The sequence below is a fragment of the Lissotriton helveticus genome, chromosome 12, assembly GCF_964261635.1.
Source record: "Lissotriton helveticus chromosome 12, aLisHel1.1, whole genome shotgun sequence".
Classification (NCBI taxonomy): domain Eukaryota; kingdom Metazoa; phylum Chordata; class Amphibia; order Caudata; family Salamandridae; genus Lissotriton; species Lissotriton helveticus.
In genome coordinates this window covers 572,463,771-572,482,845 of record NC_136073.1, presented here as the reverse complement: position 1 = coordinate 572,482,845, position 19,075 = coordinate 572,463,771, and the positions used below count along the sequence as shown (strand labels likewise).

Genomic DNA, 19,075 nt, shown 5'->3' with positions numbered 1-19,075 from the left:
CCAATGTGGAGAAGAAGATGGAGGAAAGAAAATCTTTGGTGTGTGCAGAGGAGAACACTGTTAAGAGGAGATAAAGCAGAGCCAAACACTAACTGGGAGCTGCAGGAAGGAGCTAATTAGGAAAGCAGTGGGACAGCAGATGTAGGAGTGACACAATTCTAGAAAATGGGGCCTGAGCACCTAGAGAGACCAGTGCGGATGGGTATGATCTTACAGAGGCAGTAGAGGAATCCGTTTGAGAAGAGATGCTACAAGTGTACGGCAACAAAGGCTGGTTGTTTTCCCCAGGACTTACCAGGGAAAGCAAGGAGTCTCTTACACGGTCTGAGGACAGACCATTGAGGTGGTAAGTATAAAGCACACTAGAAGAAGGGAAAGGAGGGGAGAAGTTGACACAAGGATCTTTTTGAGGACTCTGCCAGTCTTTGAGAAAGAGAGGGCAAAGGTATTTACTGAGAGCCCAAAGGTTACTTGAGTGAAGTAAAAACACATGCACAATTTTGATTTTGTTATCAATGTTTCTCATTTTTATTTTAATACCTCGAGAAGGAAGTCACACAAGACTTCGTACAAAGGGTCTCTTTATTTTTCCTGCTCTATCCACATGATCATGGACACTAGACTGGTGACTTTCTGCTTTAGACAGTCTTCTCTTGTGTCTGACCCTTTGACCAATATCCCCCAATAGGCATATTTCGCCTTTCAGAAACCATGTGTCTACATTTAATTTCCATTACTGCTTGATCGAAGAGTGTAGCCCACACAGGACCAACCTTTAAAATTAGTTTCCTGACAAAAAGTGAGCCATTTAAATTCATTGATGGTTAGTGCAATGTATCCATATTTTCATATTTCTGAAATCAATCTTGCAGCAACGTTAAGGATTATAGTTGAATGGCGCCTTTAATGCCAGGCAGGCTTATGAGTAAGCCTGTTCCATATTCAATTCATGGTATGACTGATGCTTGTAGTACCTTGTTTCAGATCTTCATCTGGTATAAAACCCTTGATTCATTTTAATAGATTTAGTTTGTGATATGCACCTTCAGCAATATTTGCTATATGTGTGTTTAATATGGGTTTTTCTGTAAAGTGAGATAACCAATAGTTACTACCCATTGGAAGCATAGGTGCTAAAAAGCTCATTACTGGGTGCAAGCACTTAGTAATCCATTACTAGCCTCTGTTGCTTAGTAATCTATTGCTGGCAGGATGGCCTACCAACTACTTTTCGTAGAGCGGTGTTACAGGTCTTTAGTGAATCACACACTTTTGATTATGGCAGAAGGCAATCTAGGTTATTAGCTTTATGTACATGAATATGCCGTTTTAGCACTATCATATTGTTATGACAATTTGCATACAACATATTTCGTTAACTTCTATATATGTATGTTGTAGGAGGCAGTTAGTGTGGATAATTAGTAAGGCATTATACCCAATACAATTAGGTATCCTGTCTTGCATAGAGGACATATTGAGTGACATATTGAGGAAAACAATCCCTTCCAGGTCGGTGGGGAGGAGGCGAGGGTCAAAATCACACCACAGTGAGTAAGTTGTAAAGGCAGAGCAGGCCGCTTGTCTGATTAAGTAGAGGACAGGATAACTAGACATCCTACTTGTGCTTGTTGCTGGAGGAGTGAAATGATGGTTCAGATTGAAGACATACAATGCACCGAAAGTGACAATTAGTGGAAGCCCCTCTGACGTAGTGACACTCGAACAGAAGAGGTGACGGTTTGAGTACTGGAAGCAGGAAGAAGTATGAACACACTACAAATTGGAGGCAACCTCATTCATATTTTCCCCAACATATCATTTCATATAAAACTGAACAGTGCATGATAAATAATTCGGATTTTCAAGAATTTTGAAGTAGGCAGCGGCCTGAATTCTTTATCTCACAAATGCTATGGGGTATAAGAGGTAGGTATTGCTTTTAGATCCCAAGGGACACAGAGGGATATCATTTAAGGGCACTGTTTAGTAATTGTCGACCTCCTATTAGGCTCACAAAATGTTTGGAATCATTTAAATGATTATGGCTGCACTTGTACTAAGTGTTATTGTTGAGAAACCATTAAGATCTGCATTATTTAAAAGAAAGAAAAACTCATTCTTAAACTGGTTCAGCTTGAGCTGTCGAGGTGGACATCCAGTTTTGAATCTTAGATATGTAGTATTTATCTGTGATTTATTTTTAGATAAATATGCGTATCACTACCATACGAGTGTTCAGGGGTGGCTGGGAAATGCTCCAGTAGTTTCAGGTACATATTAAAGAGGATGTGTGCAGGTACCAATAGGAGTCTCATATGCCGCATGAAGTTGTTACACTTCACAACTTGGAAATGTTTGTTTAACTATTTTATCACTTTTTTCCTGTAGCAAAGTGCCCTTTTTGTGTGGCCACCTCCCTCGTTTTGCCCCAGTGCTTATGGTTATGACTGAAAGTGCAGTGGAACCTGCTGCCCAGGCCCCAGTACCAGTGATCTCTCCCTAAAAAAATATGTATGTGAATTGGTAACCCCAATTGCAAGGACTTTAACCCCCTTATAAGTCCCTAGTAAATGGTACCAGTGGTACCAGGGGCATGGGAGTTAAAGGGGTCTCCAGGACCTGAATCACTGTTTGTGCCACCCTGAGCGACCCAAGTAAACAGATGACAGTAACCCTGCCATTGCAGACTGCAGGGGCAGTGCAAACTGCTTGCACTCGACTTTGCCCTCACCATGTGTGGCAAGGTCAAAGCAGTATTTTTAATATATGCCAATCACCCCTAAGGTAGGCCTTCTGAGCCCAGGAGGCAGGGTGCATTATATTTAAGGCATGAATATATAAGTGCAAGCCTATATGTCCGTATGGTAGCCTCTTTCCATGAAGGGCTACTATAAGTAGTCAGCTGTCTATAGGATAACATGGACTGGCACCCGGGCAACCCTGAGGTTGCCAGCTCCATTATGGTACTGCCGAAATATGTCTGTTTGGTGTCAAACATCTTGCCTCATCACCTCTGAGATGATTCTTGTGTCAGAGTCTATGTGGGATGCACCCAGGTGGCTACCTTGGAGGTTGCCCACCAGGCTGCCCCAGCCTTCCCATGCCCTGGCTGTCAGCATACAGCTGCTGCTGCCAACACAGGAACCTGACTCCCTGCCAAGAGCAGTGAACTCTCCTAGGGATTGTAAATAATGGTCTGGATGGGAAGGAGGTGGCACATCCCTCACTGACAGGGTGGCTAGTAAAGTGGCACATCAAGGCGGTGAGCTTCAAAGCTTGTACCGCCTCTGGTATACAACCAGGCTGCATCCCAACTGAGGAAACAGTCAACCCCCTGCCCCCTGGCACATTTGCATGCTGTCAGGTGGAAAAATATTGTAGTCAGGAGGTGTACACCCACAGAAGGCTAGCCACACCCCTAGGGTGTGCTACTTGGTCTGTACAGCTAAGAAAGGTTTCTGCCATTTTTAAAAGTGGCAAAATAGTGGATTCTGGGTAGAAAAGGTGACACACACCCCTGGATGTGGTCACCTCAGGGGCAGATTAGCCACTGGGGCTAGAAGCCCATGGGCCACTGGCACCCACACCCATAATGCCCCTAAATCTAGAATTGAAGTGGCCCTCCTGGCACCAGGACCTCAGTTCTGATTCAAATTGCAACATAGTACACAAGAGAGACCCGAGTCTGCAATAACAGGATCTGCACAAAGCAAATGTGTGATACTCTGCACCTGTGGCAACCATCCTGATACTGCACAACTGCAACTCTTTCCAGACCAAAGATTGGCTTCCTCAGACACAGAACCCCTTTGAGAGCCAAAGGCAACTCTAGACTCCCTTGGACTAGTTGCACTAGTCCCCTGCAGTCCACAGGTAAAAACAACGTACCGGAACCAAAGAATCTCTGGCAATCAGGCCATCCGAGGGATCGCCCAAAAGTAGATGGTCCAGTTATTGTGGGAAACGTATTCCTGACCTCCAGCAGGTTTCAGGTGGCTTCCGTTTCCCCCGGACCTCCAGACATCAAAATAATTTCTTGCTGAATAATTTCTTGCTGACTGTACCACTGCCAAGGCTTGTTGGTGGCCAGTCCTGTTACCACTACCTTTACTCGAAGCTGCAACCCAAGGGTACTCCACAGCACCTTCAGCCAAACACAGTAGTGGCCCTGTTGTCAACTGTTTACACCTCTTTAGTCACCAGCGGTTAAACCAGCTCCCGCTTCAGCACCAAGGTCAGCCAGGACAACTCTGAACTCGGGCTTCACGGGCTAGGTAAAATTTAACTGACTGTTGTGGCTTGGTCTTGGGACCCGCATCATCTTAACCTCCAGAGGGTTCCATGCAATTCAACCTGCAAGTGACCGATTGTCACTACTGCGTTTTACCATTGAAGTTCTGCAGTACTGAATTGCACTGATTTATTTTTCATTCTAAAACCCATAACTCGGGTTATACTTATCTGATAGTCTTCATTTTGGTGTCTAAATTTATTGAAAAACTGCTTTATTTTATAGATTGGTGTTGGATTTCTTTCCAGTTGTGTCATTACTTATCGTCCATGTTGGCACTCTGAAATGCTTAACACATATTTTTCTAGTAAAGCCAGACTGCTCTTTGCCACACTACCAAGACTGCTCTAAGGATTTATTATTGTGAATCCAAGGACTATCTTTGGGGCATTGGGAGACTATTACAGAGCCAAGCCTAACCAGCATCACTACATAATACTCCACCTTGCCAGCTCCATTATGGTCCCACTGAAAATAGTCCTGTTTGGTATCAAAAACGTTTGTCTCGTCAAACCTGACACTGTTCCTATCTTGAATGTGATGTGGCATGCAACCAGGTGGCTACCTTAGAGGTTGCCGGCATGATTGCCCCAGCCTTTCCTGTGCCCTGGCTGACAGCCTACAGCTGTTTCTGCCAAGACAGGAATCTTACCCCCTGACAGGAGGTGCAAACACTCCCAAGAGTCAGAAACAGAGGCCTGACTAGGAAGAAGGTGACACCTCCCTTCCTGACAGGATTGCTAGTGAAGTGGCACATCAAGGCAGGGTGCTTCAAAGCGTACACCGGCTCTGATACGCATCCAGGTGCCCTCCCAATGGAGGAAATAATCATCCCCCTGCCCCCAGGCACATTTGCTCCTGGGCACGTAGGAACATTAGGTAGTCAGGAGATGTACACCCCCTAAAGGCTAGTCACGTCACTAGGGTGGGCTACTGGGTCTCTACAGCCACAGGGGTTTTCTGCTATTTTTAAAAGTGGCAGAATAGAGGGTTCTGGGTAGCAAAGGTGGCACACACCCTCGGATGTGGTCACCTCATGGGTGGATTTGATTCTGGAGCTAGTACCCCAGTGACTGTTTTCACCTACACCCCTAATACCCATAAAACCAGAATTTAAGGGGCACCCCTGGCACCAGAACCTCAGATATGATTCCACTTGCAACCAAGGACAAAGAAAAGACCAGAGTCGGCAACTTCAGGACCTACAAAAAACATGTGTGATACCCTGCATCTGTGGCAACCACCCTGCAGCTGCACAACTCCGATTCATCCCGGACCAAAGACTAGTTCCCCCAGACTTTGAAACCCAAAGGCAACTCCAGAGCTCCCTTGGATTAGTGTCACTAGTCCCCTGCAGTCCACAGGTAAAGCATGCTCCTGGAACCAAAGAATCACTGGTCATCGGGCCCGCTGAGGAGTCGGCCAAAAGTAAATGGTCCAGTGCATTGTGGAAAACAAAATCCTAACCACCAGCAAGTTTCAGGTGGCTACCGTTTCTCCCCAGACTCTAGGACGTCAAAATAACTCCAAGCTGAGCTTGCCGCTGCCAAAGCTTGTTGGAGACCTGTCCAGCTACCACTACCTTTGTTTGGAGCTGTGCCACAAGGGAATTCCACAGCATCTGTAACTCGCTACCTCAGTGACCCCATTGTTGACTTTTTGCATCCATCCTCACCAGCACCGTCTGAGCTGTAAAACCAGCTCCCCTGCGGCACCCGCTCCAGCAAAAGGGACAGCCAGGACAATTCCCCCCCCCCCCCCTGCCCTATTAGCAAGGTAAAATTCAACTGACTGTTGTGGCCAGGTCCTGGGACCAGCATCACCTTAGCCTCCAGTGGGTTCCACGCAACTGGACCTGCAAGTGACCGATAGTCACTATTGCGTTTTCCAAATTGATCACAATGTTAAAGCTTTGCAGTAGTGAATTGCGCAAATTTATTTTTCCTTTTAAAATCCATAACTCCAGTTATACTCATCCGATTGTCTTTGTTTTGATGTCTAAAATGATATAAAAATCTGCTTTATTGTTATAAATTGGTGTTGGATTTCTTTTAGAATCAATTACGTATCATACTCATGTTCCTCTAGTAAAGCCTGACTGCTCTGTGCCACTCTACCAGGAATGAGCTAGGGATTTATTAGTGTGAGTCCAGAAGACCTATTTTGGGGGTATTCTAAGGGTATTGCATACTGATACCTAAACAGCATCAAATAATAATACTCCACCTTCCTACATACCCCAATTAAAATTAGATCCTAAGGTGCTTGTAAATAAAAAGTGGTCAACAGTATAAAACTCTATTAGAAGACTTTCTGTACCATTGTACAGCAGTTGATATGTATCATCAGTAAAATTGAACATAGGCATTTCAATTATGTGCCGTGACCTGAAATCTACTATCTGGCATGTTACACAATTAAAAAATAGGGAGGTTTCTTTGTTTATGAAGAGCTAGGTGGTTGCCACTCATTTCTGTTGCATAGAAACGGCTTGACTTGTGTCTGTATCAGTGCCTGTATCCCTTTTTAATGAGGGAATCCAGTATTTGGAGCTCATGGTTTCTAGCTGCACACCTCTGAAAAATAGGTGGATAAATACTGTATAACAACAATGTAACACATTAATTGAATCACGCTCAACAAGAACTGCACAAGGTATATACCTACAACCCCAAAATACTCAAACACATGGGACGCCTTTGAGCTCATATCTCAAAATGACCTTGCTAAAAACGTGAAAAAAGTTAAGCCCACTTATTACTGCTCTTATAGCCATCCCAGTAAAAAAGATTAAAGAGGAATTCAGATCTTTCAAGATTGGTACAACCTGATGAATGCCTTCTTAGCTCAAGGTGTATTCCCAGACTCACTGAAAACCAGTCAGGTCACACTCTCAGAAAGTCCAGTTTGATCATACACATCCAGGTAGCTATCGGCCAGTATCAAAACTTCAATAATTGTTTAAAGTTATGGAAAGAACAGTCACCAACCAATTAAATAACTTAATCGCCACAGAATGTCAACTGGCTTATCGTCAGTCTGGTTTCCGAGACACTTACAGTATATAAACAGCAACTTTGAAAATTCTTGAAGATGTTCACGTCCTCCACACAGGCGCTGCTTGTATCTTCATGATGCCAGACCTAACTGCTGCTGTCAACCACAACTGGCTATTCACAACTTTAGGACATTGCATACAAATTCAAGGAAAATGTTTAAATAGGATATCATCTATCTATCAAATAGACACCAGTTGGTAAAAATCAGAGGACACATATTGGACTTTGCAAGAACAGTATATGGTTTCACCCAAGCATCAATCTTTGTTCCTATACAATTCAGTCTCGACATGGCTTTTCTAAGTCTAATCCTGGAAAACTCTGATTCATTTCTGCATCAATAAGCCAATGATGCTCAACTGGATCTGAAAAGATCAACTATAATAGGAGGCCTATCCCTCTTCCACTTATGGATATTGGACAACATTCTGCTCCTTAACCCTCAAAAGCAGAGTTCCCTCTTGCTGTCAAATTTCTTGTAAAGAACAAAACAACTCTTCTCTGTTGGATTCACTAAATCTAGATGGTTTCTCCCCATCCATTACCCCTTCAGCGAAATCCTTAGGCATCACTGTGGATTTGACTCACACTCACCTCCACATCTACAATGTGGCAAAAACCGCCAATACCTGCAATCTCTAAAGAGAATACACCACCTCATTCCATTTAAACATCTCAAAACAGCAATTCACTCACTAGTCATATCTAGGCAGAAATTTGGAAATGCCATTGTGATGGGAGTACTCCAGTCATACATTGCCACCTCAAAGCCTTTACTCAGTGGCTAGAGTAGAATACTCAGGTAAACAATTTGATAACATCACATCTGTTCTGAAGACCTATATTAGCTCCTGATCCCAGCCAGAATCCAATTCAAGTTATGTTGTGTAGTGCACACAGCCATATATGAGTAAATACCACATCGCCTCATGACAATTTCTGGCAGCTCAAGAAGTCTGAGGTGTTGTTGTACTCTCCTCCTAGAAATCTCCAATTTCAAAACTACTTTAGTCAAGCAACAATTCTTCTTAGGGGCCGGTACCTCAGCATAGAATTCGCTGAAACCTGATTTCTGAAAAATAACTTCTTACATCACATTCCGGAAACATGTAAAGACCCAGCTTTTCAAAATATTCTTGGGGTAGCCCAGAGTTCAGAACCTTCTCTAGCCTACTCAACTCAATCTCATTTGATCATCTAATGTGATATTCTACTTCACCTTCCTTGACCCTTTACCACACCAACGGAAACAGAGAACTACCCTTTTGTCATTCACACTCCTCCACTAACCCTTGCTCTCTTTATGTATTGTGAAATGTTGTGAATGTCATTACTTAAATGTAAAGCCCCCAAACATTCATGATCATGTAAATATTTCACTAAATAACAAATCTATGGAAGCTCTGTTGTACATTATGACCGTGTTACACTATCAGATTATTACCTTTTTACAAAGACATTTTTACATTGCATTGAATTTGTATAATGTTTTATTTTTATTTTCATGCAGTTCCTTTGATTGTATATATATTGTTGATCTTTCTTCAGAGGTAGGGAATACAAAAAACTTCAAAGTGAATTTGAGTGAATCAAATGTCTAAGTCTCTCTATTTCCCTAAGTTATACCACTGACTCCTTTCCGTGCCTCTTTGTGAGAGCTTCAATTGACCTCTATTTCTTTGCTGCCACTACCAGAACCATACGTAGGTATGTCTCTTATTCATGAAGTATAAAGCCCTCCCAGTGCTCATCAGGCAAGGAAATGCGTAATTTGGTAGGATTTTTGTTAAGATTGCATTAATTTCTCGATGTAGGTGATCCCCGAATAGCCAAATCAGATTTGATGCCACAGAGTTTCATTTCCCAATGAACCCTCCAGCATTTGCCATCCTGTATACTTCTGTGTCTGTTTGTTGTTGTAGCACCATGTCTGCTGTACTGGGAGTGTAGGTGCATGTAGATATGATGGTGTGTGAGCTTTTATGAATGTGGATGAGTTTGTGTGTGTTGGTATGGATATCCTGTGGGTGTATGTTTCTGTATATTAATGTCATATGTGTGCATAGATAGTGCACATCTCTGCCTGTGTCTACAGTACAAACCCCTACCCTGTTAGCTATGTAAACGTTCATTCCAAAAGGGTGCTGTGTCTGGAACCTGGAAATGGACAGATATTTCCCCTCCTTCCGTACAGGACTGGAATGTGCTGCTAGGAGGCAGAGGACATCATATAGGGACTGTAGGTGTTACTTTTTTCTGTGGGGCTGTGTGCACCTGGGGACGTGTTTTAGAGATGAGCACAAGGCCACACACCAACATGGATCATGACATGAAGTGTGAGACAGAAAAAGAGAGAATGAGAGACTCTGGTTACCTTTGTTCACCCTAACTGCATGAAACCAAAGACCTGCAGAAGCTCATCAGCCGAAACAAGGTTGGTCACCAGAAATGCTAGTTACTCTTGCTAAGCTTTGCGCTTGGCACACACTGTAAGTTCTTCAGAGTCAAAGGAAGGATACCCTCACCAAGTCTGCTGCTTATGAATTAGTCGAATAGAATAATAACGCAAAAACAGGGTCAAAGAAGATGTGCTACGTTCTGCCTAATGCATCTCAATAACTGATAAGCAACACAGCTATAGCTACTTCTTAAATGGAGGACACCTGAACAAAGATGGCGTACCTCTACAGAAAGCAAGGGAACCCATTCAAGACTAGAATCAGAACGAGGACACAAAAAAGGGCTCGGACAGCACACCTATAGTCACTGTTTAGTCAGCAAATGTAAATCACATCAATGGGTATAGACTTCACCCATTCAACACCAATAGGAATATCAACAATAACAGTAACAGTAGTCAAAATATAAGGATCCAAGGCCTGTAGCAGTCTTGATAATCTTTATTCCAAACTCATTTAATTAAAACTTTCCAGCACACGCCTTGCCGACACGTGTTTCGTGTTTCAAAAATACTTTTTCAAGGCAATAATAGATGTCCACTGTCCTGAAATCTGACACAATAGGCGTGGAAGCTGGTCACAAATGTGGAGTAGCATTCATATACAGCCACCATGTAGGCAAAATTTTTAACTGCTGTCAGAAATGAGCCATGTAGTGTTACTCAACGGAGGTCGCTCCCGCAGTCAAAGTACGTCCGAATTAAGCAACTCTTACCTAACCTCTTTGAGTAACACCCTCAGAAAGTCCAGTTTGATCATACACATGGATGTATGATGTTACAACGCAGGCTATTACAACGCCTACCTTTACAACGCGGTTTTTACATCGCAATCCATTACAACGCATAGTGCTTTTTGGTGTTAGATAGTGAATAGTTTAATTTACTATTCCAACTCCAGTCCCCTTGGACACTAAGGAAGGTTATTGGATAGTAAATTAACCTATTCCCTATCCTAGAGCGCCCCCCAGCGCAATGCGTTGTAATGGTTTGCGTTGTAATGACCGCGTTGTAATGGTAGTGCGTTGTAAAAGTTTCGTTGTATAGGTTGTTTACCCATACACATCCAGCTAGCTATCGACCAGTATCAAAACTTCAATAATTGTTTAAAGTTATGGAAAGAACAGTCACCAACCAATTAAATAACTTAATCGCCACAGAATGTCAACTGGCTTATCGTCAGTCTGGTTTCCGAGATGCTTACAGTCTATAAGTCTATACCTATTGATGTGAGTTACATTTGCTGACTAAATAGTGACTATAGGTGTGCTGTCCGAGCCCTTTTTTTGTGTCTTTGTCATATGCACACTTTGTGTGCAACTAACACCGTGGGGTAGTGGGTGTTGTTAGGGCTAATTGAGCACCCATCTTCTAACCTTGATTACGTAATACGTGAAATCCACGTTTATTTTGTACCACTTAATACAGTGAGGTCAACGAATGTGAAGACATTTCTCTATTTAGAGAACGCTACTACCCACCTTTTGTGATGTTAATAGAATCAGAACGAGTTGCTATTTGAAGACCCCAACCACATGGTACCCATTTGTAGCATTACTTGTCTTGAGTTTTGTCACTGCAGGCAACATTGACATTTTCCTAAACCAGTTTCCCTTACTTTCGATGTTGTGATGGACTATTGCATGTAACTGTATGCACAGGGTGATATTTTCTCAATTCATTCCCATTCAAGGGGGACTTCTACTACTTGGGGTTACCCGATCTCTAGATAAACGGATAAATGTCATGACCAAAATATTGCACCCATTGCATCGCTCTAACAGCTACATTGCATGGTCAGTCTAGGTTAATAGATGTAAAGGTAAGAATAGCAAATATGAACTTACTGTGTAATGTGGATATCACACCTCATAAGGCTCTATGTAAGAATATTCTTAGCAAAAATAGCATCTCACAGAAACATTGTGCTAAATATTGTTTACAAACATATTGCCCCATTGGGTGTAGATTTTATGTGCAGTTATTAACTCTAGCACTATTTTTGTAAGCTATATTTTGAACACTGTATTCCTGTCAGGCAATATTTTGGTTCCAGTATTCTTATACCATACCTGTAATTTACATGCCATATCTACATCCCTGTAACTGTCTCTTTTCTCCACTTCACAGGTACGAAACGGTCATATAAAACGAATCACTGACAACAACATTCAGTCACTTGTGCTTGAGATTGAAGGGACCAATGTGAGGTAATTGTAGGTTTTAAACCAGTGTGCAGTGATGTACCTTGATGAATTAGAGCAAACATAAAATTCAGTACTGAATTAAAGTGTGGACTCAATTGATCAGCATTAAGCAATGTAATGCACAAGGTTGTTTTATCTTCCAGCAGAAAGTCCTTTGCAAAGTAAATATTTTAGCGGGTTTGCGGAGAGGATCGCGTGGAGTACTGATATGGGGTCTCATAACAAATATTGAGGTCACAATGAAGGTCAGAGAGTGAGTGATTATTTTACATGGTGTAGAGGGACAGAAAGATGGTCAGTAAATTCAGCTGGTTTCAGGGGTTACATTCCTTGTGAATAAAGCAAAATAACAATAGCAAGAAGCATAATAGGTATAGTGTTGGTAAAGTGAGCTAATAGAATCTAGAAACATTATGGTATTCTAATGGAAACCATTGTCTCTATATACTAATAATCATCTCTGAAGTAGACAACCATCTGGCTAGAACCCTAGAACACTTTTTATTGCTCTCACTGTGTCAGGAATTGATGCCTATGCCTGAGGGTGTCACCAACTGGATGTGACACGGCCACCTTCAGTTCAAAATGAACCACAGGACTCAGGAACCTCTGATGCACTTTCCACACCACAGTATTCATAACTCTAGTGCAGCTGTATTCAAGGTTCCACAGTTGTGTAAGTTGTTCATATATTAGAATTTTCTATGCAGTTTGGTGCTTTTCCCTAAAATGAAAAAAAAGTGTTTGTGGTGAAAGTACTGTGGCAGATAGGCAATGGTCGGATCACCCATGATCATATTTAGTATTCGAGGGTCTGCCTCAAAATTACCTCTAAGGCCAAGTATGCCACAGTTATAAAAAGGATAATGGCTCAGACCATAGTATCCAGGTGTTGCCCATGTGTCATAGGGACTTCCTTCGGTGATGAACACGTTTGTTCACTACAGCCCCAAAGAGTCAATTTCTCGAGTGGTGCATGAAGAAGCATACAATCTTAAATTCACAACAGATCTTCCAAACATTGCCATTTTTGTCAAAAGAATAAGACAGTCAGTACTTTCATTCAGGCTCCTAATGTTGCACCTGAGCGAGTTTTGGAGACATTTAGGATATGTGTAAGGAGATTTCTTTAAAAGCGGAAATGAGAATTGAGGTTGTTGAGTCTATGGTTCTAGTATTGCCACTAATTTAAGGGGCACCTTCTCTGAATGGTAGTTTTATTCCTTTGATTCTATCTGCTTTGATGGTTTCAAACCAATGGCTGAGAAATAGAACAAACCTGGGATTCTGGCCTCCAAGAGTTTGGCAGTTCTGCCTGGCTAAGTGTTGGTGGGCTGGTGGATAGGCTTAGGCAACATTACCAAACTTTTCCTGAGAGCATTGTAGCTCCATTTGGCGTATATGAGGCCATGAGCCTCACTTACTACAGATATTGCTTCTAGAGGGATTCAAGTAGCACCTGAGAACAAATTGACAACTGCTTTGTTTAAAGAGGCTGACATTCAAATGCAATCAAGGACGAAGGTGTGGGAACTTGTTGGTAAACAACAGAAGGGGCGAACTTTGATTCAGGTCAATCTAATGTTCCTGATAATTGGGGAGTTTAGTGTTCATAGACCCAAGAAGGAATACAATTGAATGCCTTTATTGCTCCATTTAGAGTGGGAGCTGCTGCTCTTACTGCCTGCTTAGCTTATTTGATCCCAGGGCAATTGTTATGTTATGTTAATTAAATTTATAATGCACACAAATCACCCTGAGAGGGGTATCTTGGTGCAAACAGGTTGCGGATAACGGACTTGTAAAGTTACAAATTAGAACAGTGCTGTTTCCAATAATTTCCTAAAATTGGCATGGTCAGTGCACATGCGAACATGCAATGGCAGATCAATCCACAAGGAGGTGGCAAGGTAGGAAAAAGACCTGCCCCCAGTTTGAGACTTTCTGACCCAGGGAACAGTAAGCAAAGCCTTGTCACTGGATCATAATGGTCTGACCGGACAAAAATGTGTCAGTGTAGAAGGTAGACAGCTAGGACCCTCTCAGAAGTTTGTGGGTGAAGCAACACATTAAAAAAATAATTATTTTTCGAACTGGCCGTCAAATGAAGTGAGCATAGAAGAGGAGAGGAAGCAGTCCCAGCCGAATCCAATGAGTCCTCCTCTTACTAATAAAAGTATTCAGATTAGATTTCACAAGGCTCCAGATCCATTACACAGCACAGGTCCCATCTGTGTTTACTGGAGGACACCAAGCCTGGATATTTGCTGCCTCCCACAGCTTCCTTTTTGCACAGTCCCCGCCATGTATGTACTCAACTTGATCCAGATGTGCCACATATCTCTTCTTGCTCTTGTGCTATTGTACAAACCAGTCATAGTATTTCCACCATGCCCTCCTGCAATGTCTATCAGATCCATAGTCCAGGTACACCATGTGACTTTAAAATGGATGGGTGCCACATTGCATAGGACTCCTGCAATACGTTATACTCCATTTCGAGCACTTCAAATATTAGTCTCTAAATGGTTTTCTAGTCCCTTGCTTATTTCTTTGAAACATAGGGCATAATCTAGTTTATACATTTTCATTGAGATCGTGGCACTTGGACAGAGGCCTCACATGGCCTGTGAAGGGAGCCTCAAACCTGTCAATGGAACTGTATCTGGAGCTCAGCTGAATAACAGCTGCTAAGGTTAGGTTCTCCTTATCCATTCCATCCATTCCCCTCATGTTGTTCTTCTGAAGAGTGCTTCAACAAGGATTTGTAGTTCATTTAAGAGGTGAACGTGAAACCTAGTGTGATGGACACATTTTAGAAACATTTAAGAGAACACCTTTTTTGCAATTGCAGAGGTTTTTTGATTCCTTGAACTTGGATGTAAATTTCTCTAAGTCACACATTATGATCATGGGGGCCGAGCCAAAGAAATGTAAAAGTCACTATTGTGAGGGAAACAATCTCACACGGGTAACGTCATTCTCATATTTGGGAGTGTTATTTGACGAAAGGGGCTCCTGGATCCCACAAATGCATGACAAAAGAAATTTAATGGCAAAATCTACTGTTGCTATTTTAGATTTTGCTCGCAGATTGGGCTCTAAACCCATACAAGCTATGTTAAATATCTACAGGGCTAAATGTCTGGCCATTGCAAGCTATGGTTCAGAACTTTGGGGCTACAGAAATGCCGGGAACGTGCAAATAGTGGAAAAGAAATTTCTAAGAAGTTTGCTAGCCGTACCGTCATCGACATCCACCTATATTATTCATCAAGAAATGGGCATAGGTTATATAACAGACATCATTGGAATGGCTCCTCTTCTCAAATGGATAAGTATTTGGACAAATCCGAAGCTGGAGATGAACCGTGTCATCATTCGTGATTGTTTAACTCTTGACTTGGCAAGTAGCATCCCATGGTTAAATTATGTCAGGACTGCAGCTTATTTAGGCAGACCTGAGCTCTTTGGTTCCCCGGAGAAATTGTTAAAAGCAGACAAATTGTGGGTTAAAAATATGTACGTTCAGGTTTCTCAAAGTGATAGAGAGCAGAATGAGTTAAGCAAACCATCTGTTCGGGCTCATCAGCTGATATGTACATCATTAACGATTGAGCCATACCTAACCATTGTGTCTAACCAGCACCATCGCTTCCTATTGGTTCGATTTAGGTTAAACCAACTACATTTGCTTTTTGCCGAGCCAAAGGGATGGAAAAAGCTGGAGGACTTAGATGTATGTACCTGTGACAATTTCTCTACTCAGGATTCTCTGCATTTTGTTTTATTTTGTGAATATTTTTTGCATATCCTTAATCGTTTTATAATACCGATTTTAAAAGGCAAAGGTTTTACTCATGCAAAACCGACTTTTATTTATTTGCAATGCTGAATAATATATGGGAAATTTTTAATATAGCTAGTTTTTTAACCGCGGCTGTCAGGATTAAGAAGAAAGGAAGTGCTGCTAATAATGTGCATCTGGTGTCAGGACTTGTAAAAAAATGTCCCCTTTTTATTCTGTATATTAATATTTTAATTGTCATTTTTGATAAATCGTGATGATTATGTTTATTTAATATTTTTTATAAATGTATCTGTAATGTATTTTTGTAGTATACTTTTATGGTTTTAATTAACCGAATAAAGTGAATTTGACTGACTGACTGACTGACTGATTCCCTTGAGAAGAAGCCAGCATTTGCTCCTCCTATAGCTGCATCAGCAAAAAAAAGTCTAGAGAACTGGTAGGTGATCTGTGCTACTTGTAAAGTCATCCGGTGGCAGATTAATTCATAGGCCATGCCATGCTGCTAATGACAGGGAAAGATGTAATATTTTCCCAAGTTTGCTGCCTATAGAGAATCCAAGAAAACTGACTAAATTTCCTAGAAAGTTTGTGCTTCTACCTCCTTGGGTTCCTTGTTTAATTCAGCAAGCAAATCGACAAGGTAGCATTAATCTCTTTGATAACTATGTAAAAAAGCAATTCCATACATGTGATACAGTCCAGGGTGGACACCTTAATCTGAGGGGTTTATTTAAACTTTAACTGATGCAAGCGTCCTCCAAAAATTGACATTTGTCCTATTTAGAATGTGTAGAGCCAGGTATGTAATAGGATAGACAGGACATCCACCAATATTTTGGCAGATGTCTAGGATCTGCTGATTCTAAATGCCCCCCCTGTGTAACCAGATTTATGACACCTTGTGTCACCTACGGTTCACGTTTTCACCAGATGTTCCAGTTTAACACTTAGTTACTCCAGTATTGGAACTTTCATAGATTCCCATAGCTTGTATCATTCCCCGTCGTCGGAATGGGAGCCTCGGTAAATAAAAAATAACATAGCAGTAGGTACAAAAGAGAAAGAAAGGCCTAGGCCTCATCTCATTTTGTAGCATATCCACCTCTTTTTGCAAAAGAGACCAAAACATGCAACAACCAATCAGATTAGCCTCACCCCATAGAACCTTCCTGAGAGAGCCTCAGAGCCTCAGATTTTCTACCGCACGTTGTGCTAAAGGAGTCTCCACTGAGCTCTGCTCAGATTTCTCTACAACCTTTGGATTTCAACTTTATTCAGGATGTTAGATAAGGAAAAGAAAGCTTTATTTAAGGCCTGTGCTATTTGTTCTAGACTTTATATTGAGGACAAGCATAAGGACTCCATTTATTGCTTATACCCTGATCACAAGTCCACTGATTGTAAGATCTGCAGGACCTTCTCTACCAAGACTCTGAGAGACAAGGAAGGACGTCTTTTGACCTGGTTACAGAAGATGAAGTCACGTAAAGAAGTAATTTCTAGTGACAGTGAAAATTCCTCCTCAGCTACATCTTCAAGGAGGTCTAAAAAGAGGGGTAGGTCTTCCCCTTCAGCTTCAACTGAACCTCCTGCTAATGCCTCTCAAAAGACCTCTGGTAGGTCAACAGGCCCAGTCCCAAAACATCTCCTCACCGAAGTGTAAAGGACAGGGAGGGACTTGTTCCTGAGGTACTTTCTACTCAGAAGGTGAGCCATGGACCTTATGTTGCCTCTCCACCATCTGAAAAGGCAAAACTGTTCAAGAAACCAACATCTGTACCTCAGGAGGGAAAATCTGAGAAGTAAATCCGTCCGTCGACAACAACAATATCAGGTACGTCGACAACGGCATCTAAAATTCACCAGGCGTCGATTTCAGCTCCGTCGATGGGCCCATCGTTGAGAGCTTCGCCAACGACAACTTCGACGACGACATTGTCGATGCTTCAGGTACCTGTCACAGTGTCGTCGACGAGGTTGACAACCTCAACGATGATGATGCCGACGATGGTGTCGACGTCGACGATGTCGATAATAACAGCTACGATGGTGCTGACGTCGAGCTCGTCGACGATCAGCCCGTCGTCATAGATGATCCTTTCCCGACAAAGATTAGTTCGACGATGACCTCGTTGACAACCTCGTCGACGATGCAAAAAGTCCAAATTTCTATAGAAAGACGCCAAATCACACCGGAAACGACATTTCCGCGTAGAGTGACACCAATACCTCCAGCATTGCTTTTAGATGAGGAATATTCAGAGGATGAAGAGGGTCCTTAAGGGGATGCGTACTGTCCATCCCAACTTCAGGTGAAATACCAGGACTCAGATTCGGAAGATTATTACTTAGAACAACAGCAATTCGCTCCATGAGATAGACCTCAAGAGCAGTCACATCAGGGTATGGTGGCCATGCCGTCCTCACTTATAAGTGACTTACAGATCATGTTAATGGATTATAAGAGGAGATTTCCATCTCAATCCTCTGATCAACAATCAATGCAGCTGCCACCACCACCACCACCTCCGGCTTCTTCTGCGGCTACAGTGGCTCTACCTCCGGAGCCGGAACCAATAGAGGATCGGCAGAATATCATCACTGTGCAGGATGATGATGATGATTCATCAGATGATGACCGAAATGTGCAACATGTCCCGAATCCGGATAGGGAATGGGAAGAATATATAATTCCGGATCCTGCTTCTCCATCACCGAATCCTATAGATTCTCCTCCAGCAGACATTGGAGGTTTCCCTAATCTTATGGAGAGAGCTTCCAAGAGGTTTGGCCTTCCTATTCCGGTGGTACAATCGGACTGCTTCCTTTATGTTTTTAAGGAGCCTTACAGAAAATCCATCCGTTCTATCCCGATTGTGGAGCATATATGGAGTGAAGGAATAAAGGTGATGCAGTCTCCTGCTACCGTCATCCCTGTTCTTCAGCGACTGGAAAGAAAATATAAGGCTCCTGATGATAGTCCCGCTTGCCTGGTTGGTCAACCGAAGCTGGACTCTGGTATCTCTCAGACGGCTCAAAGAAAGTCGAAGAATCCATCGATGCCCCTTACCACACCACCGGATAAGGAGGGTAGGCGCCTGGACAATGTGAACAAGAGGTTTTCTTCTATATCCAGCCTCCTGGTTAGAGCTGCCAATGCACTTGCAATTTTCGGATGATATAATCTCCAAATGTGGTGCGATTTGTCTTCATTTATAGATCAACTGCCAGACGCTTCCAAAG

The 19,075-nt window shown here is 42.3% G+C and overlaps 1 protein-coding gene across 2 annotated transcripts in view; it reads left to right on the top strand.

Moving 5' to 3' along the window:
* The window catches only part of CFAP20 (cilia and flagella associated protein 20), a 455,963-nt gene that overhangs the window by 21,495 nt on the left and 415,393 nt on the right, over positions 1-19,075 (top strand). For both annotated transcript variants that reach the window (XM_078669003.1, XM_078669002.1), the window contains exon 2: positions 11,942-12,021. In XM_078669003.1, the coding sequence (XP_078525129.1) occupies positions 11,942-12,021 (80 nt within the window). The remainder of the gene's footprint in view (positions 1-11,941; positions 12,022-19,075) is intronic.